Source organism: Ipomoea triloba, chromosome 8 (genome assembly GCF_003576645.1).
Source record: "Ipomoea triloba cultivar NCNSP0323 chromosome 8, ASM357664v1".
NCBI classification, from domain to species: domain Eukaryota; kingdom Viridiplantae; phylum Streptophyta; class Magnoliopsida; order Solanales; family Convolvulaceae; genus Ipomoea; species Ipomoea triloba.
The window spans coordinates 18,311,034-18,327,943 of NC_044923.1; the positions used below are offsets into that span (position 1 = coordinate 18,311,034).

The window sequence follows — 16,910 nt, forward strand, 5'->3', positions numbered from 1 at the left end:
TATTATGATAATTTCATAATTTTAATACGAAAAATCAATAATAAATTCAAAATATTCTAACATAATACGAAGAATTAAATTCTATTATAAATTTAAAACTTAAAATTTTAAAATTTGTTCAAAAAATAATTTTTGAGTACTATTGACTCTAACACAGTATAATATTTGTTTAATATACTATTTAAAAATTATTTAAAATAAACACACATTATTACAACACAATTATTTTCACAAATCTAAATGAGACGTAAAATAATAATCTTTAGACAATTTTTTAATGGAAAATTGTAATTTATGCCCCTCAATAATATGTCAATTATTAATGTCACCCCTGAATTATTAGTGGTGTGTAAATGTCGCCCCTCAATTTTCAAAACGATACATATTTCTTTGTTGCAACCAACATTTCTTTGTAAAATCATAAGTTAAGATCTCTACTATATTTCCATGGTCATATTGTTGGTATTGAGTGCTATCATTTAGTCATAAAAAATTGTATTCAACGAAACACCTAATTAAACATCAATATAAAAAAGTTATTTTTTTAAGTACATATAAAAAAGATATTTAGTAAAATGTAAAATAACAAATTGTAGGCTTAAATATGAGTTTTTGAAAATTTTCAATATTTTTAAATTTTTTAAATGCATAATTTAGAATGAAACAATAGGTTTAAGTATAATATTTAGCATAATTCCAAATATATAATACTTTTATCACAATTATAATTTTAAAAAATACTGTAATTTTTTTGGAACTATTCATTTTAGGGTTTCGGACATAAAATTCTCTTTTACTCGTCTCTTATCTTCTCCATCACTCACCACTCTCATACTCACTGTCTTTATCTCTCACCCTTCGCTGCTCTCACCCACCCATCGCTCTCTCTCTCTGGCTCCTTCGCTGCTCTCACCCACCCATCGCTCTCTCTCTCTGGCTCTTCGACTCGCACCACCCACCCATCGCTCTCTCTCTCTGGCTCTTCGACTCGCACCCAGTCACCCCTCTAGCCCTCTCAATATCTTCGTGAATCTATCTCTGCCTCTCCATTGTACCGTGACTCTCTTCGTGAATCTATCTCTGCCTCTCCATTGTACCGTGACTCCGTCTCCGATTCTCTCTCTGCCTCTCCATTGTACCGTGACTCCGTCTCCGATTCTCTACCTCCCGGTCCATTGTACCGTGACTCCGTCTCCGATTCTCTACCTCCCGGGGAGTCTCATCTGTCATCTCACTTTCTGAGTTTCAGATACTCGTAGTCTCAACTCTCATTCTGACTTTTATATATCAGCCACTAAAGATACGCAATTTTGACTATCAATGATTATTGCATGGCAACAATGCTAGATGCCTAGATCTACGGGGAAAGTAAATTTTTGTTGTCTACATTGGGTATAGTGTAACTTGCAGCCTACTCCAATAATTAATGACCAATATAATATATATATATATATATATATATATATATATATATATATATATATATATATATATTGTAAACATTAATGACCAATATATAACACACAAATATTATATAGTGTTCATATTGATTGTTTGGGTGTTTTTTTTAATAATAAAAGGCTAATAATCTAAATTTGTATGCAAATGATGATAAAGTATTGTGATGTCATTTTCTTTATTTATGTATTATGTTAGTTATATTCAGGCCTAAATTATTATTTTAGCTTTTTTCATAAATCTTTTTTATGATAATAATGTGTACTAAATTAGTATTGTGCTTTTTTCCGCTTAATATTCATCCCAATTTTTATTGTTTCAGCGCAAAATTCATTGGGATGGTCATAATTTGATAATTTTTTTTCCAAATATACATTATAAATTGATAGCCTCACCATCACATACTTATGGTGCACTGCTATAATAGACTGTATCATCAAAACATTGTATTCCATTTATTTAGATATAGAAGACATTTATATAAAATATACCCACTTAGTTCTTATATAGAAGACGTTAAAAGTGCATGTTTCTGCTGCTAACTCCATTCTTTCTTAAAAAAGAAGAAAAAAAAAAACTATCTTCATTTTCCAAGACTGTCACGTGAAACCATTTCTCAAAGAAGTAAAAAACAAAAGCAACTAAAAGCATTCTCTCAATCCTGACAGGTCACATCTCTCTCTTATCATTTTTGTTTTTTTTTTTGACTTCCAAAAGTCATCTCCCAACACTCCAACAGAGAAGGGCGATGGCGGACAGGCAGAGGCGGAGGTGAACGGCGACGGCAGGGGCGGGGGCGGAGGCGGAGGCGAACGGCGACGGCAAAGGCGAAGAGCGACGGCGGAGGCGAACAGAGATAGCGGAGGTCGGTGGAGGAGACCGGGGTGAGATTTGAGACTGTCTCTGCGGCGGACTTTTGTTGACTGAGAAAAGAAAAAAAAAGGGGTGGCTGAGACCGGGCAGCTGTTGACTGATAACTTTGCAACGCTAACTTAGCTTTCTCTTCATTCATCTAGACATCAGTATTTTGTTTCTTTACAGGAATAGGTAGAGCTGTGTGAAATTTTCAGTGTCTATCATGCTTTCGAGATTATACAAAACAAATGAGAAAATCAAATAAAAAGTTATCTATATATCACTGCATAAACATAAAAAATGTAAGAATGAGTTATCACCTCTTATTTTCTGATCTTTTTCTCTCTATGTGCAATTGTGTTTCAATGTGAATGTGAAATTTCACCAGGACATCAGTATTTATAGGCTACTTCCCACTAAAATTTAGATTCAAAAAAATGTAATTATTAACTTTTAGCATGCATGCTTTTATTGTAATTTGTAAAAGTAAAAAAATGTACATTGGTAATGATACTAATCAATTACTTCTGTTGAAAAGCAATCAATAGCATTGGAAAATGGAATACATTAGGTATTCAAATCAGATTACTTCATTAAGCAATCCATTTAAAAAAAAAAAAAAGGAAAAAAAAAACACAAAATCTTGGGCGGGAGAATGGGGCAATATTATAGGCCAAATCCCCTCTCTTTATTATAATAAGAGATTGTTAATTTGTGAGTCTTTAATGCAGTGAAAATACTAACTGATTCTTAGATTTTAATCAAATTAATTATTTCTGTTAAGTTGGTTATTTAAAACATAATAAAGAATAAATCAATGTAAAAAAAAATAGATAGAACCAGGATATATTTACGTAGTTCAGAGAACTTCCCCTACATCTGTTGGATCACTAGATCATGAAATCCAACTCCACTAGACAATAAACAAGGCTCCGGCCACATTTTCAGTTTTCTGGATCAATAAACAAAGCTTCCACTTCTCTGAAGAATAGCATATTATTATGTTGATTGATTAGCATATTACTATGTTGATTGATTTTTGAAGTAATATCCTATTCGTCAGAGAAGTGGAAGCTTTGTTTATTGGTCCAGAAAAGTGAAGAATTTGTGGAACGTTGATTCCTGCATTTCTACCAACTCAGAAGGTGATGATTATTAGTTGGTGTGAAAAATTAAGCCATAGTTGTAGTATGAAAATCTATTCAACCATGTAACATGTGATCTGTCTTGAGTTTCATCTTTGTGTGGCCCCGCAGACGTAGGAGAAGTTCTCCAAACATATCCTGATTATATTTATTTTTCTACATTGATTTTTTTTCTTTATTCTGTTTCAAATAACAAACTTAACAAAATAAATTAATTTGATTAAAATTCAAGTAGGATCCCGTTAGAATATTCATTGCATTCAAGACTCACAAATTAACATATATAAAAGCATGGATCTAAACACTTTGAAGCTCACTTTTCTTCTTCCAAAAATGGCTTTCTTATGGCTGTTGGTCTTCCTTGTTTCATATTATTCCTTCTTGTGTACAAATGCAAAGCTTATAAGTTCTCTGCCCGGGCAGCCTCAGAACGTGACCTTCAAGCAGTATTCTGACTATATTGTCACAGATGATCACCATGGCAGAGCTCTGCTCTACTATTTTGTGGAAGCAGAGTCAAAAGATGCACTGTCACTCCCTCTTACATTGTGGTTTAGTGGAGGTAATATCATCTTTCTTGATGAGAGAGATAGATCAAAAGAGTTAAGTTGATGAACCGAAATCATATATGAAAGGGTGTGTATTTTTGTTGTGCGGAGGCCAGTAAGGACCAAATCCAGTAACTATAATTGTTGGGCAGAGACTAATAAAGGGTCTAAGTCCAGCACTATCATAGTTGTAGTAGGCGTTAGGCGCTAGGCGGACCGTAGACTAGCGCCTAGGTGAGGCGACCTATAAAAACAAAAAAAAAAAAATAGTACATATGTGTAGATGTATATCATATATTATATTATATTATGTTATATTATATATATATTACTTCTTTTATTTAAATAAATAAATAAATTTAAATATATATAAAATATAATAAAAAATTAACATGACCGACTCGGTCAGGTTAACTAAGCTAACTCTACCGAGTTGGCGAGTTAACTCGGCCAAATTCTACCGAGTCGGTGGAGTTAAGCACTAGATGGCCGCTTAGGCGATTGGCCACCTACGCGGCTGCCTAGGGAGCAATTCGCCTCGCATAGGGCGCCTAGGCCGATTTTTGCAATTGTGAGCACCATGACTCTCATAAAAAATGTATGAATGTATAACAAAATATAGTTGTGTCTTCGCTACTAGCTATAGTTATAGCTTTTGATGTAGTGATAAACACTTATATATCCTAACTAGTAACATAGAGCTAAGTCACGGGTTCGAACAATTATAATACTAGCTGGTGATGCTAACAATTTTGTTAATATTTGGCAGGGCCTAGATGTTCTTCTATTGGCCTTGGTCTGTTCATGGAAAATGGTCCATTTAGGCCAGGGAAAGATGGGAACCTCATAAAGAATGAGTTTTCTTGGAATTTAGGTAATGCTGTTTTTTCAAGAATCTAATCTTTTTATTCTTATTTGAATGTTTGGATATATATATATTGACTAATAACTTTATCCATAATGTGATGAAATGATCAGTGTCGAACATGTTATATGTTGACTCCCCTATTGGAGTTGGATTTTCATACTCTAATACAAGCTCAGACTACAATAATTATTGGAACGATACCATGACAGGTACTAAGTTTTTACCTTGAACGACAAACTTTTTCTAAGTTGGTAGATTTGTCTGTTTTGTTTTGTTTACCCTTTTGCTCTCTGGCAGCGCTTGAAAATGCCAAGTTCCTCCTTAAGTGGTTCGAGAAGTTCCCAAAATATAGAAATCTAGATTTGTACTTAGCCGGGGATATCTATGCAGGTAAACATTAATTAATGTGTAAGCATAAATTATATCACGTGAAAACATAAGCACGTGATAAACAGGATTACAATATAAACTAAAGTGAGTATCTTGAATTTGTCCCTCACTTCTGCTCAATTCTTTCTGGATGGTGATGAGGAATGAACGTTGTGAGCTGTAAAAGGACCGGTGATCCTTTTATAACCCCATGTCATCAATGTATTTGTATGCTTTTAGGTCTCTTAAACCCTAACAAAACTCTTAAACATAAATGAAGTCTAGCTACTAGTGTTGCACTATATAACAGATACTTACACTGCATTTGATTAGAATGAAAGAATTAATGGGGAAATGAATTGTAATTCGGTGCGAAAGAATAAAGTAAAATTTTATATTACATTGTTTGGTAGGCAAGAATAAAATTGGTGAGAACTGAAAGGGAATAAGTAAATAAAGACTAAAATATCCTTGTATTATTATAATAACAGTAATAGTAATAAGGACAAAAATAGAAATTATCATAGGATTCCAATTCCACAAAGTGTGGAATTGCAGTTCATAGGGAAACCCCGAATTTCAATTCCATCGAATTGCAATTCCCTCCAACCAAATAATGGAATTGCAATTCCGATATTTTCATAACTTATTCTAATGTTATAATAATGAATAGGAAAACTTTACATAATGATCATATATCTAGGGTCCGACTTGCATTAATTTGAACTATGTCTTATGTGAGAACGTGCAAACTACAGAATATATATATATATATATATATATATATACACACGCGCCCTTAATTTTGTCCAAACTTTAATTAGTGCCATATAATAGAACGAACCATCATATATCTTTGAAAATGAATGTGTGGTGTGCATGTAATGGTATCATCAGGTCACTTTGTACCTCAACTTGCTGCACTAGTACTTGAATACAGCAGGAATGTCAAGCCAATCAAGCTCAAAGGCATTGCAGTGAGTTCCTTCAATTCAATTCTAAATTATATATATATTTTAAAGTTATTTACAGTATTATTTCAGAATTCATTTGTTTATATATGCATTTTTATTTATTTTTTGGGTTAATCTTTTCAATGATCAGCTTGGGAACCCACTTCTAGACATTGTGATCAGTGTTGATTCAGCTGATTATCTGTGGTACCATGGAGCCATTTCTGCAGAATTGCGCACTATGAAGAAGAAACTATGTAATGATACAAGATTCATCCTCGAGTTCGCACAAAATAAAACATCTGAAGATTGTAAGAAAATGATGGATAAGATGGACGAGGAGTTGGGCATCGGTTTCGATACCGGGGATATGCTCTTGCCCACATGTGTATCTGGACAACACGACGTAAGTAAAACATATATGGTGCATACATACAATTGATGTTTTTCATTTTTCTCCTTTGGGTTCCGAATCCCATATGGGGAAGGAGCGTCGTTGTTTGCAAGGTCTTGATCATTTACATGGGCTTACTATGTAGTCAATATATAACTCTTTGCTTGTTTTTTTATGTTGGGCGGATGTCTGGTAAATAATAAATCTACTATATATATATATATATATATATATATATATATATATATATATATATATATACAGAGAGAGGCATTAGAGATAAACAAATTATATATACACAAATAATAAAAAGTTGAGTTAGGAGGAACGGTAAACAAATTATATATATACAAATAATAAAAAGTTGAGTTAGGAGGAACGGTAAGTAATGACTTTAATTTAGGAAAGGTCAAAGATATGATTCTCACTATTTTAATTGAATTTTTACACTTTTTTGGCCTTTTTAGAAATATTAATAGTGAGATTTTTTTTTTTATTCTTTAAATATAATATGTGCAAGCATTCTTTTATATTAATAGTGAGATGTATAATTTATAATGTGTTTTCTATTTGAATCATTTTATGAAACTAATTATTTTTCATATTTTGCTATAAATATTTGTTTTATAAAGTTTTGATGTGTTTTGATTTTTCACCATATTGACCTTTTTAGAAATATTAATAGTGATATTTTTATTCTTTAAAATATAATATGTGCAAGCATTCTTTTATATTAATAGTGAGATGTATAATTTATAATGTGTTTTCTATTTGAATCATTTTATCAAACTAATTATTTTTCATATTTTGTTATAAATATTTGTTTTATAAAGTTTTGATGTATTTTGATTTTTCGCCCATATCCAATAATATTTATGACTATGCGTCCTTGCCCGGTGGCTGGGGATTGTTGGGCGGAGGTCAGACCAAGTCCAGCATTCAATGTCTCGAAAATGTATTCGGTATAAGGAAATAAATTAAAGTTACACTTCACTAGGTCACGGGTTCAAGTTCCAACAATAACATGTTGCGCAGAGGCCGGGCCAGTTGGCCAAGTTCATGTACAGTGCTGCTAGGAAGGAGATTGTTGAGTGAAGACCAGCTACTAACTATAGCACTTGATCCTAACACTTCGCTTCACTGTTTTAGGTTGCTAGTGAAACAACAGGCATTGGGGATCCATGCCTTGCTGACAGGATAACTGCATACCTAAACAAGCCAGAAGTTCAGAAAGCTTTACATGCCAATACAACTGGCCTGCCATACCCCTGGGATCTCTGTTTTGGGTATATTATACTTTGTATATACTAGTCTTTTTTATGCGCAATATGTAAAATCATATGTCCAATATTTATATTTTCAAAAATAATTAACAAATTCTTGCCAATTAAAATAAAAAATGGTTGCAGGCCTATTAAGTATCAGATGGACAATTTAGGTATTAACATCATTGCCACATTGTCAGCATTTCTGAAGAAGGAGCATATCCCAATTCTGCTTTACAGGTTGATTAAGTTTTGATAATTCTATCCTCAGTAATTTCTAATATCCCATTTCTGAAGGAGTATATCCCAATTCTAGTTACTTTTTTTTAATTTAAGTATCACTTTTTTTCTTTTTTTTTTTTAATTTTCAAATAGTGGAGATCAAGATTCAAACATTCCGGTCACACAAACAAGGAAAATTGCAAATATGCTTGCTAGGGATGTGAAGCTCACCACTTTGCAGGAGAATGGTCCATGGTATAATGGCTATCAGGTACACCACTTTAATTTGCTAAACTGAATTGAATTGAAACCAAATTAAATTCAAATTCCCTTTTAATTTCTTATGCAAAAGTTAATTTTGGAATAATTTAACCCGTGCGTGTTCAGGTTTTCACTTTAAGTATAGGTCAAGAGTTTATCTTCTCGGTTATTAGCTGGTTGGCTGTGCTATTTTGTAGGTGGGAGGATGGAGTGAAGCATTTGGTATATTGAGGGAAGGGAAAAATGTGACATATTTGACGTTTGCAACAGTTAAGGGGGGAGCTCATATGGTGCCATTTACATCTCCTTCTCAATCTCTTATACTTTTCAAATCATTTATCAATGGATCTCCACCACCCACAACTAGCCTCAACTAGCTTGCTACTGATGCATGCTTAGGAACACATATATATTGTTAAATTTGTGTACTACAATGAGCTATCAAAGTTCATTTTTTCTTTCTTTTTTTAAAAAAAAAAAGAAAAAGAAAAAGAAAAGAAAAGAAATTACCAGTGTAATAAAATTTATTACACTGGTAATTTCTTTTCTTTTCTTTTTTTTTTAAACTTTAAATAAATTGTGTTATTCCATTAATAATTAAGAAAATTGATGTATTGTTGAATAAATTTGAAAAAGTATTTTGTTATTATAATATGTTCATAAACTTACTTTTATTTGAAAAAAGTATCAAATAAATCCTAAAGCACAAAATAGTGTAATTGAGTCCATAATTATAAAAAAAAAAACAATTGAATCCTAATTTGATTTATTCGACAATTATCATTGATTTGACATTAACCAAACTCAAAAAATTGATTCTTGGCTTTGAATATGGAACCGCCTTAAATCTTCTGGCAAGTTGTCCACTTTTAGAGGTGCCTACAATTTAAGCAGAGAATTAATCATTGTGTCCAAAATCTTGATTTACATCAAAAAAAAAAAAAAAAAAAAATCTAAGTGGCCAAGACTATTTCACAGTAGCCATGTATCTTGTTGTCTAACCGAGCTGAGACTGCCATTTGACATTTTATTTTTGTAGTTTTTTTTTTTTTAAACTTTGTTTAAAAATAATTTTGTAAAAAAAAAGTTTAATTTTTCATTTTTGTCACATTATCACCACATTGGAAAAATAGACAAATAGCATACATGGAATCTTTGTCAATGCAACATCAGTTGTAACCTGTTAAATTGATGAAACTAACACTTCATTGCACTTTTTTTAAGGGTTCTTGATGAAATCCTTTTTTTTTTCTTTAATTAGTGGGCTCAATTACACTATTTGGTCGATAAAGAGATTTATTTAACACTTTTTAAAATCACAAATTACTAGTTCACATCATTGATATACTACCATTCCATATTTTCATGTACCTATTGGGGTGACGAGAAAGACCAATAGCTCTTATTCGATAATCTATATTGAGTTATGATGAATGAAAACTCTACGTGGGTAGTGTTTATTTCATTATCAAAACTTGCTGAAACTCTTTCCAGAAACATTTTTTTTTTGTCATTTTTTAATTAATCAAATTTTTTTGAAAAGTTTCAAGTAACTTTCTAATTAATCAATAATTTTGAATTCTGTTTCCTAGGTCGGAAATGTATTTTCAACCTATTTTCACCACCTAGATTAAAATTTTTTTGAAAATGCACTTCGTCGGTCAGAAAACAATATAACATATTGATGAATATGAATTTACAAATATAGAAGCCATTGATGATATTCTTTAATTAGTTTATCAACTTAATGAGCATAATCTAAAGTTTGTATTTTTTTTTTTATAATGAAGATGTTAATGAAAACATAAATGATTTGAATGTTTATATTTAAAAATATTTTGGTGGTTAGACATTATATTTGTATTTTAAATCGACTTTGTGGAAATTAGAATTTTCTATTTATAATTATTTATTAGCGATTTTTGGAATATTAAACTCATAACCAGGGCCGGCCCTGAGGGGGGTTTAGGGTGGGCGCCTGCCCAGGGCCCATCTCTATAGAGGGGTCCATAGGCCAGAAGATGTTAAATTATTGTGTGGACAATGGTCCACATAGTGTTGTGTGGACCATAAAAAAAAATACATTTTTAATATACTAAATGTACATTATTTATGTATTGAATTTACATTATACAATATAATGTACATTCAGTACACAAATAATGTACATCTCCTGAATACAATTTACATTATTTTTATACTGAATGTACATATTTTTATACTGAATGTACATTATCTAATAATATGGTCTACAAAGCTGGGTGGACCATGGTCCACACAATAATGATTGCCATAAGATATACGGAGTATTATATATCTAATACTACTTATTATATATTAAAAAATAGGGTTAATTGTTTCTGGAAGTCGAGAACTGAACTCACAAAGACTGAAAGAGACGTTGTCGCACACCCACCGCTCACGCCGCCCAGGAGTATAAGGGTCGCTGGTCGCGCCTACGCCACACCAACCACTCAAATACTTAAAGATTTTTGATTGATTGATTCATATAAATGCCAGCTGCTTTTGTTCTTCTTTTTTTTTTTTTGTTAAGATCAATTTTATAATAATTTTTTTTATACAATGTTGCCTAAAAAATATTCGGCTTACCATCTCTTGTGGGTAGAAATAAAAGATGATTTTGGGATTCTTGAGAGAGAGAATAATAACCCGAGTAAGAAGCTGGAACTCCAAGTTTTTATCTCGTGCTGGTCGGGAGGTGCTTCTAAAGAATGTTTTACAAGCCATGCCATGTATGTTATGCAATGATGGTCTTCCTGCTTTTTGTGCAAGGATATTGAAACCCTCTTCAATAAATATTGGTGGACAGGTTCATGTGGTGATGGAAAAGGAGTTCGCTGGAGATCGTGGAGTGGTCTGTGCTTTCCAAAAGAAAAGGGAGGGTTGGGATTCAGGCTTCGGGAAATGAATCTAGCCTTACTTGGTAACAAGCGTGGCGCTTAATTACTAGACCTAATTCTCTCGTGGCTAGAGTCTATAAAAGTCGTTATTATCCTAATGGTTCATTTCTTGACGCGACCCCCGGGAGCAATCCTTCTAATGGTTCATTTCTTGACGCGACCCCCGGGAGCAATCCTTCTTTTATTTGGAGTGTTGACGCGACCCCCGGGAGCAATCCTTCTTTTATTTGGAGTGGACTTATTGAGGTTGGGAGCAATCCTTCTTTTATTTGGAGTGGACTTATTGAGGTTTAGGAGCTTATGCGACGGGGCTGTAGAAGATGCATTGGAAATGGCTTGACTACAAAAATAGGCACTGATCCTTGGCTACCTACTGATGAAACCCCATTTGTAACTACACCGCTGCATGGGACTGTTTATGAAGCTCCTGTCTCTTCCTTATTTAATCCACACGGAACGGGATGGGATGAGGAGTGTGTGCATGACATTTTCAATGAGCGGGATGCCAACATTATTCTCAATATTCCAGTTTGCATGAGAAAACCTAGTGATGCTTGGGTTTGGTACAAGGAAGCAAAAGGCGATTACACGGTAAAGTCTGGTTTACAGAATGTTGGTGGGAGAAATACAGGACAACAAACCATGGCATATGATATGGAATCTTAAGGTACCCGCTAAAGTGAAGGTATTTTGCTGGCAACTTGTCTCATCATATTTACCAACTCGAGATGCTTTATTGTTAAAACGAGTATATTGCTCACAAATGTGCCATATGTGTGGGCAGACCGAGGAGTCTGTTAGGCATTTGTTCATGGATTGTGTGCATGCTGCGACTATGTGGACAAAGCTAGGCATTACTACGACGAACTTTGGTCAAGGTACAGTGAGTGATTGGTTCTTTTATATGCTTACTATTTTGAATGAAGATATGAGATGCAAGTTTGTAATGGTATGTTAGGGGCTGTGGGGGAGCCATAACAACATTATCTGGAATGGTGCTACCTTTGATTGCGATGATGTGATTCGTTCATGCCTTACCTTTTTGAATAATTGGAAGGCAGTGCATACTCACACATTGATTCCGCAGGGCATGAATAAACTTTTAATGAAGTGGAATGCTCCGTTACCAGGACGACTGAAGATGAATACGGACGCTGCATTGGATGCTAATCATAATGTAATGGGCTTAGGCTGGGTTCTTCGAGATCACCTTGGTGTGTTTTTAGCGTCTAAGGCCATGCGTATAAGTGGTAATTACAGTGCCAGGAAGCTGAGGCTATGTGTGTTCGTGAAGCGATGAGTTGGTTGAAAGGAACCGGGATGGGTAACGTAGATGTTGAAACTGATAGTCAACTCGTTTATTATGCTTTATCTTCGAATCCTTTTATTTCTACTTTTGGTTTTCTTATTGACGATGTTAGAGAAGTTGCATCTACGATTGAGGGTGTAGACTTCTGTTTTGTTAAGCGGTCTGCGAATCGTGCTGCCCACATTGTTGCTCGGGAGGCCGTTTCTTTGTCAGGTTGCGGGGAGTGGTTTGATGCTCCTCCGCTTTTTCTTGTTGATTTTCTTTCATCTGATTTAATGAATTAAGTTCTTTTTTCTCAAAAAAAAAATATTCATCCGTAAATGAAAAAAAAAAAGTAAACAAATTCTTCATATAGGGGCCTTTTTTTTTTAATTTCGCCCAGGGACCTATAAAACCTTTGGACCGGCCCTGCTCATAACTTGTGTCGGAGTAGTATCTGTTGAAGCACAAAGAGTCAATATTAGGACTTGAACTCATGACCTCCCATTTAGGAGAGCTGTTTTGTGCCACTAGATAATTACAAGAATATTTGCAAATATACTACGATAATGGTTGGGTTAATATTATATGAGTTAATCATAAGCGGGCGAAGACCGAGTAGCAAATAATAGTTACTTGCAATAACTTCAGAAAGTGTGACAGAATATGTAGGTGAAGTAATTCTCGTACTTAAGACTATTAATTTAATTTTTATTAATACATTTTTCAAATTTTTTAATTTTGAGTATGCTGACTCTGTTACAATGTAGTATCTGTTCATAGCTACTTTCTCAACCTACTGAAGCATAAAGAGTCAACAGTTGCCTTCACTGAAACTCGAACATATTTTTCAATTGAGCTTGCCATGTCGCACATATATTGCTTTTTTTAAAGAAAAAGAAAAAGAAAAAGGAAGATTATTGTAAATGCTTGGAAATTAAAGGAGGTTAAGACCCAATCCAGCAGAATTAGCGGATTCCAATGGCTAAGATTTCCCTCTGTGTCTCTCCATACACATTTTAAAATATTTTAATTTGTTGAAATTAATTAACAAATTGCTATTTAATTCCTTTTTTAAAAAAATTGCATCTCACATATATTAGTCCGTATAATAGCCACGTGGAGGGAGAATTGCACCACCTGTCACCCCACCATGCACACAATAAACAATAACTGGTTTTTCTCAACCCAAACAATATTCAGAATTTCAGATTACACCTTTCTCAACATCAGATTTTTCAGACAAACGTACAAGGTGAAGTTTTCCTCTTCAAACAACTACTTATGTTTCATTTCTTTTCTCTCTCTATATATCTCTATGTATGCATATTGTATGTATAATTGTGTTAATATAATTCACTATCAAAATTAGCATATTGAGATCTGGAAAATATATATGCATGCATGTCCGTTTGTGTGAGGCAATCAAGAACAGAAACAAATTCTGAAATTATGTGTTTTAATGAAAAGATCTTCAACTACACCTACAACATGAATATAATGTAATATATATAAATTAATATTTATTTTTTGGGTTGAGGAACACTGAAATTACATCTGAGATGAGATTTCTTATTTAGAGATACAGGTAGGTTTCTTTTAGATTCCAAGATTTTTTTTTTATTATTTCAGATTTTTATTTGTTGTTATTAATTGTATACTAAAATTTCATGTATGTTAATAGTACATATTGATAAATTCAGTTTGGTTGACGTGAATAGTCGTGCACTCTCATCCTTTAAGAGAGGTCGGGAGTTTAAACCCCCTTTCGTATAGAAAAACCAATCCGGTCAACACTTTGCCCCTTAATTGGGCTGGTTCGGTGTGGACGGAGAATAGTTTGTATATGTTACGGGCTTAAAGGTGTCTCTTACAGTTAGGGCATGCTTAGCACACACCTCGTAGCCTGACAAAAAGAAATAGTGCATATTGATATTCTTGGCAAAAATTATGATTATGGATTAATGAGTTAGATAAGTTAAAATGGGTTATATGTTGAATTCAAAAGTTTTAATGTTTGCCTAATATGTAAAAGTTGTTAATGAATAACACAAATGATATGATGTTTTTTACAGCACTAGAATATATGTTTTTGTTCAGAATCGGAATAATTGGGGTTTATAGAGTTTTGGTCCAGTAGGTATATTAATAAGATGTCACTGGAACAACTAGAAGAGAAGAACACAAAACTTACAGGCTATGATGCTTATTTTGAGATCGTCCAAAGCAGAAAAAAACTGCCACAGTCATTGCAAGAGTCTCTGACAAATGCATTTGATAAAATTCCTGCTTTGTCATTTCCAGAAGTCCCTGGAGGACAAGGTATTATTATTATTATTATTATTATTATTATTATGTTGTCACTTAAATATTTACTACTCGGTATTTAATTTTAGGAGGAACTGTATGTATTATATAGGATCTGTTCAAACTCGATCATGTTTTAAATGCATTTATATATGTTGTGTAGTCATTGAAATAGAAGCAGACATATCAGTTGGTGATGCGGTCAAAATCCTATCGGAGTCGCACATTATGTCAGCTCCTGTAAGGAACCCTGATGGTAAAAATAGCGGGGATTGGAGAGAAATGTACTTGGGAATAATAGATTACTCGGCTATTGTTCTTTGGGTGCTAGAGAGTGCAGATGTTGCAGCAGCTGCGCTCTCAGCAACTTCAGCAGCGGCCGCTGGAGTAGGTGCGGGGGCTGCTGGTGTCCTCGGAGCACTAGCGTTGGGAGCGACGGGCCCCGCAGCCATGGCTGGCTTAACGGTTGCAGCAGTTGGAGCGGCTGTCGCTGGTGGGGTGGCAGCCGAAAAAGGAATAGGAAAAGATGCTGCCACTGCGGCAGGTAACTTGGGTCAGGACTTCTACAAGGTTCTCCTCCAAGAGGAGCCCTTTAGGTCAACCAAGGTAACTCCCGTTAGTTCATTGATTTTAGGGAAAAGGTACAAATAAGTCATCGAACTATTTGGGAATTAGCAATTAAGCCATCAAACTCAAATAAGCTCCAAATAAGCCAACAGGTCGCCGGAATTTTTCGCCGGTCACCGGAAAAGTTGTCGCCGGTGGTCGGAATAGGCAAATGACCTGTTAAAAATGTTAATTGTATTTTTTTTCCGGTTTATTGGCTTAATTGCTTTGTTTTCCTGAGTTCAGTGGCTTATTTGAAGCTTATTTGAATTCGATGGCTTAATTGCTAATTCCCAAATAGTTCGATGACTTATTTGTACCTTTTCCCTTGATTTTAATATGTTATGTTCATGCGACTTAGGAAAGAGAAAATTTATCCGGCCTACATGGTATTGTACAAATTAAAATTTATGTCACTATTTGATTGGTGGAAGCCAGTAAAGGCCAAGTCTAGCACCAGGTGGATGGTGTTGGGTGGAGGCTGGTAAACGGCCAAGTCCAGCACCCAGCATCTCGAAAATGTGATGGCAGTCTATAAGGAAATAAAGTTGCGCACTTGCTACTAGCTATAGCTTTTGGCGTAAGTGGTAAGTTTTTTATCCTAACACTATCTTTACAGGTTAGATCCATCGTAAGATCCTACCGCTGGGCGCCATTTGTTCCGGTTGGAGTAGACAGTTCTATGTTGACTGTCTTACTTCTGTTATCAAAATATAGACTGCGAAATGTGCCGGTAGTTGAAGCAGGACAACCGTGTCTAAAGAACTACATAACTCAGTCCGCTATCATACAAGGTCTGAAGGGATGTAAAGGGAGAGATTGGTTTGACAGCATTGCGGGAAATACAATATCTGAACTTGGCCTACCATTCATGGAGCCCAACGAGGTCAGAAGCATTTTTTTAATTGCACATGCAACTGTATGTTCTTCTGAATGATATAGAGTTTATTATATTGCTTTCATATCTCCGTGTTGTTGTTATCGATTAGGTTATTAGTGTGCAAAGCAGTGAATTGATTTTGGAAGCGTTCAAGAAAATGAAAGAAAACCAAATTGGAGGTCTCCCTGTTGTTGAAGGCAGCAGCGTGATAAAGAAAAAGATCGTTGGCAACGTAAGCATAAGAGACATAAGATTTTTGTTACTCAAGCCAGAACTTTTTGCCAATTTCAGGTAACACCAAATTGAGTACCATCCTGTTTTACCTTACTGCATACAAGATTGCAAACTCCCCCACGAATTTCTTTGGTTGGTTATTGTTAGATAAAATGCTTACCACTACGCCAAAAGCTATAGCTTGTAACAAAGGCGCAACTTTATTTCCTTATACGGCCACACATTTTTGAGAGCCAGGGTGTTGGACTTGGCCATTTACCGGCCTCTGCCCAACAATCTCCCTCCCTCGCTCCCAGAATCAGCCAAATTTATCCCCCCCCCCCCCCCCCCCCCCCC

General features: G+C 34.4%; 2 protein-coding genes across 3 annotated transcripts in view; both read left to right on the forward strand.

The window, feature by feature from the left end:
* Positions 1-1,715: 1,715 nt before the first annotated feature.
* On the forward strand, positions 1,716-8,715 carry LOC116027072 (serine carboxypeptidase-like 45). Its single transcript, XM_031268499.1, has 11 exons — positions 1,716-1,782; positions 3,817-4,020; positions 4,776-4,880; positions 4,985-5,083; positions 5,172-5,264; positions 6,141-6,220; positions 6,348-6,602; positions 7,740-7,876; positions 8,000-8,095; positions 8,231-8,348; positions 8,536-8,715. Exons 1-11 carry the CDS (start codon positions 1,716-1,718, stop codon positions 8,713-8,715), a joined length of 1,434 nt encoding a protein of 477 aa, XP_031124359.1.
* Positions 8,716-13,757: 5,042 nt separating this feature from the next.
* LOC116028108 (SNF1-related protein kinase regulatory subunit gamma-1-like) overlaps positions 13,758-16,910 on the forward strand; it is a 5,496-nt gene continuing 2,343 nt past the window's right edge. Inside the window, exons 1-5 of one of the 2 annotated variants that reach the window (XM_031269906.1) lie at positions 13,758-13,802; positions 14,672-14,869; positions 15,018-15,460; positions 16,080-16,346; positions 16,450-16,631. In XM_031269906.1, the coding sequence (XP_031125766.1) occupies positions 14,701-14,869; positions 15,018-15,460; positions 16,080-16,346; positions 16,450-16,631 (1,061 nt within the window). In that variant the 5' untranslated portion in view covers positions 13,758-13,802; positions 14,672-14,700. The remainder of the gene's footprint in view (positions 13,803-14,671; positions 14,870-15,017; positions 15,461-16,079; positions 16,347-16,449; positions 16,632-16,910) is intronic. The other variant, XM_031269905.1, reaches the window with a different exon arrangement.

What these genes read in the sequence shown, in the direction of transcription:
- LOC116027072 (XM_031268499.1), top strand. Translation starts at nt 1,716, where the DNA reads ATGTGTACTAAATTAGTATTGTGCTTTTTTCCGCTTAATATTCATCCC. An exon ending in TCAAGCTCAAAGGCATTGCA is followed by an intron (nt 6,221 to 6,347) that starts GTGAGTTCCTTC and finishes TTCAATGATCAG; the next exon opens with CTTGGGAACCCACTTCTAGA. An exon ending in CCCTGGGATCTCTGTTTTGG is followed by an intron (nt 7,877 to 7,999) that starts GTATATTATACT and finishes AAATGGTTGCAG; the next exon opens with GCCTATTAAGTATCAGATGG.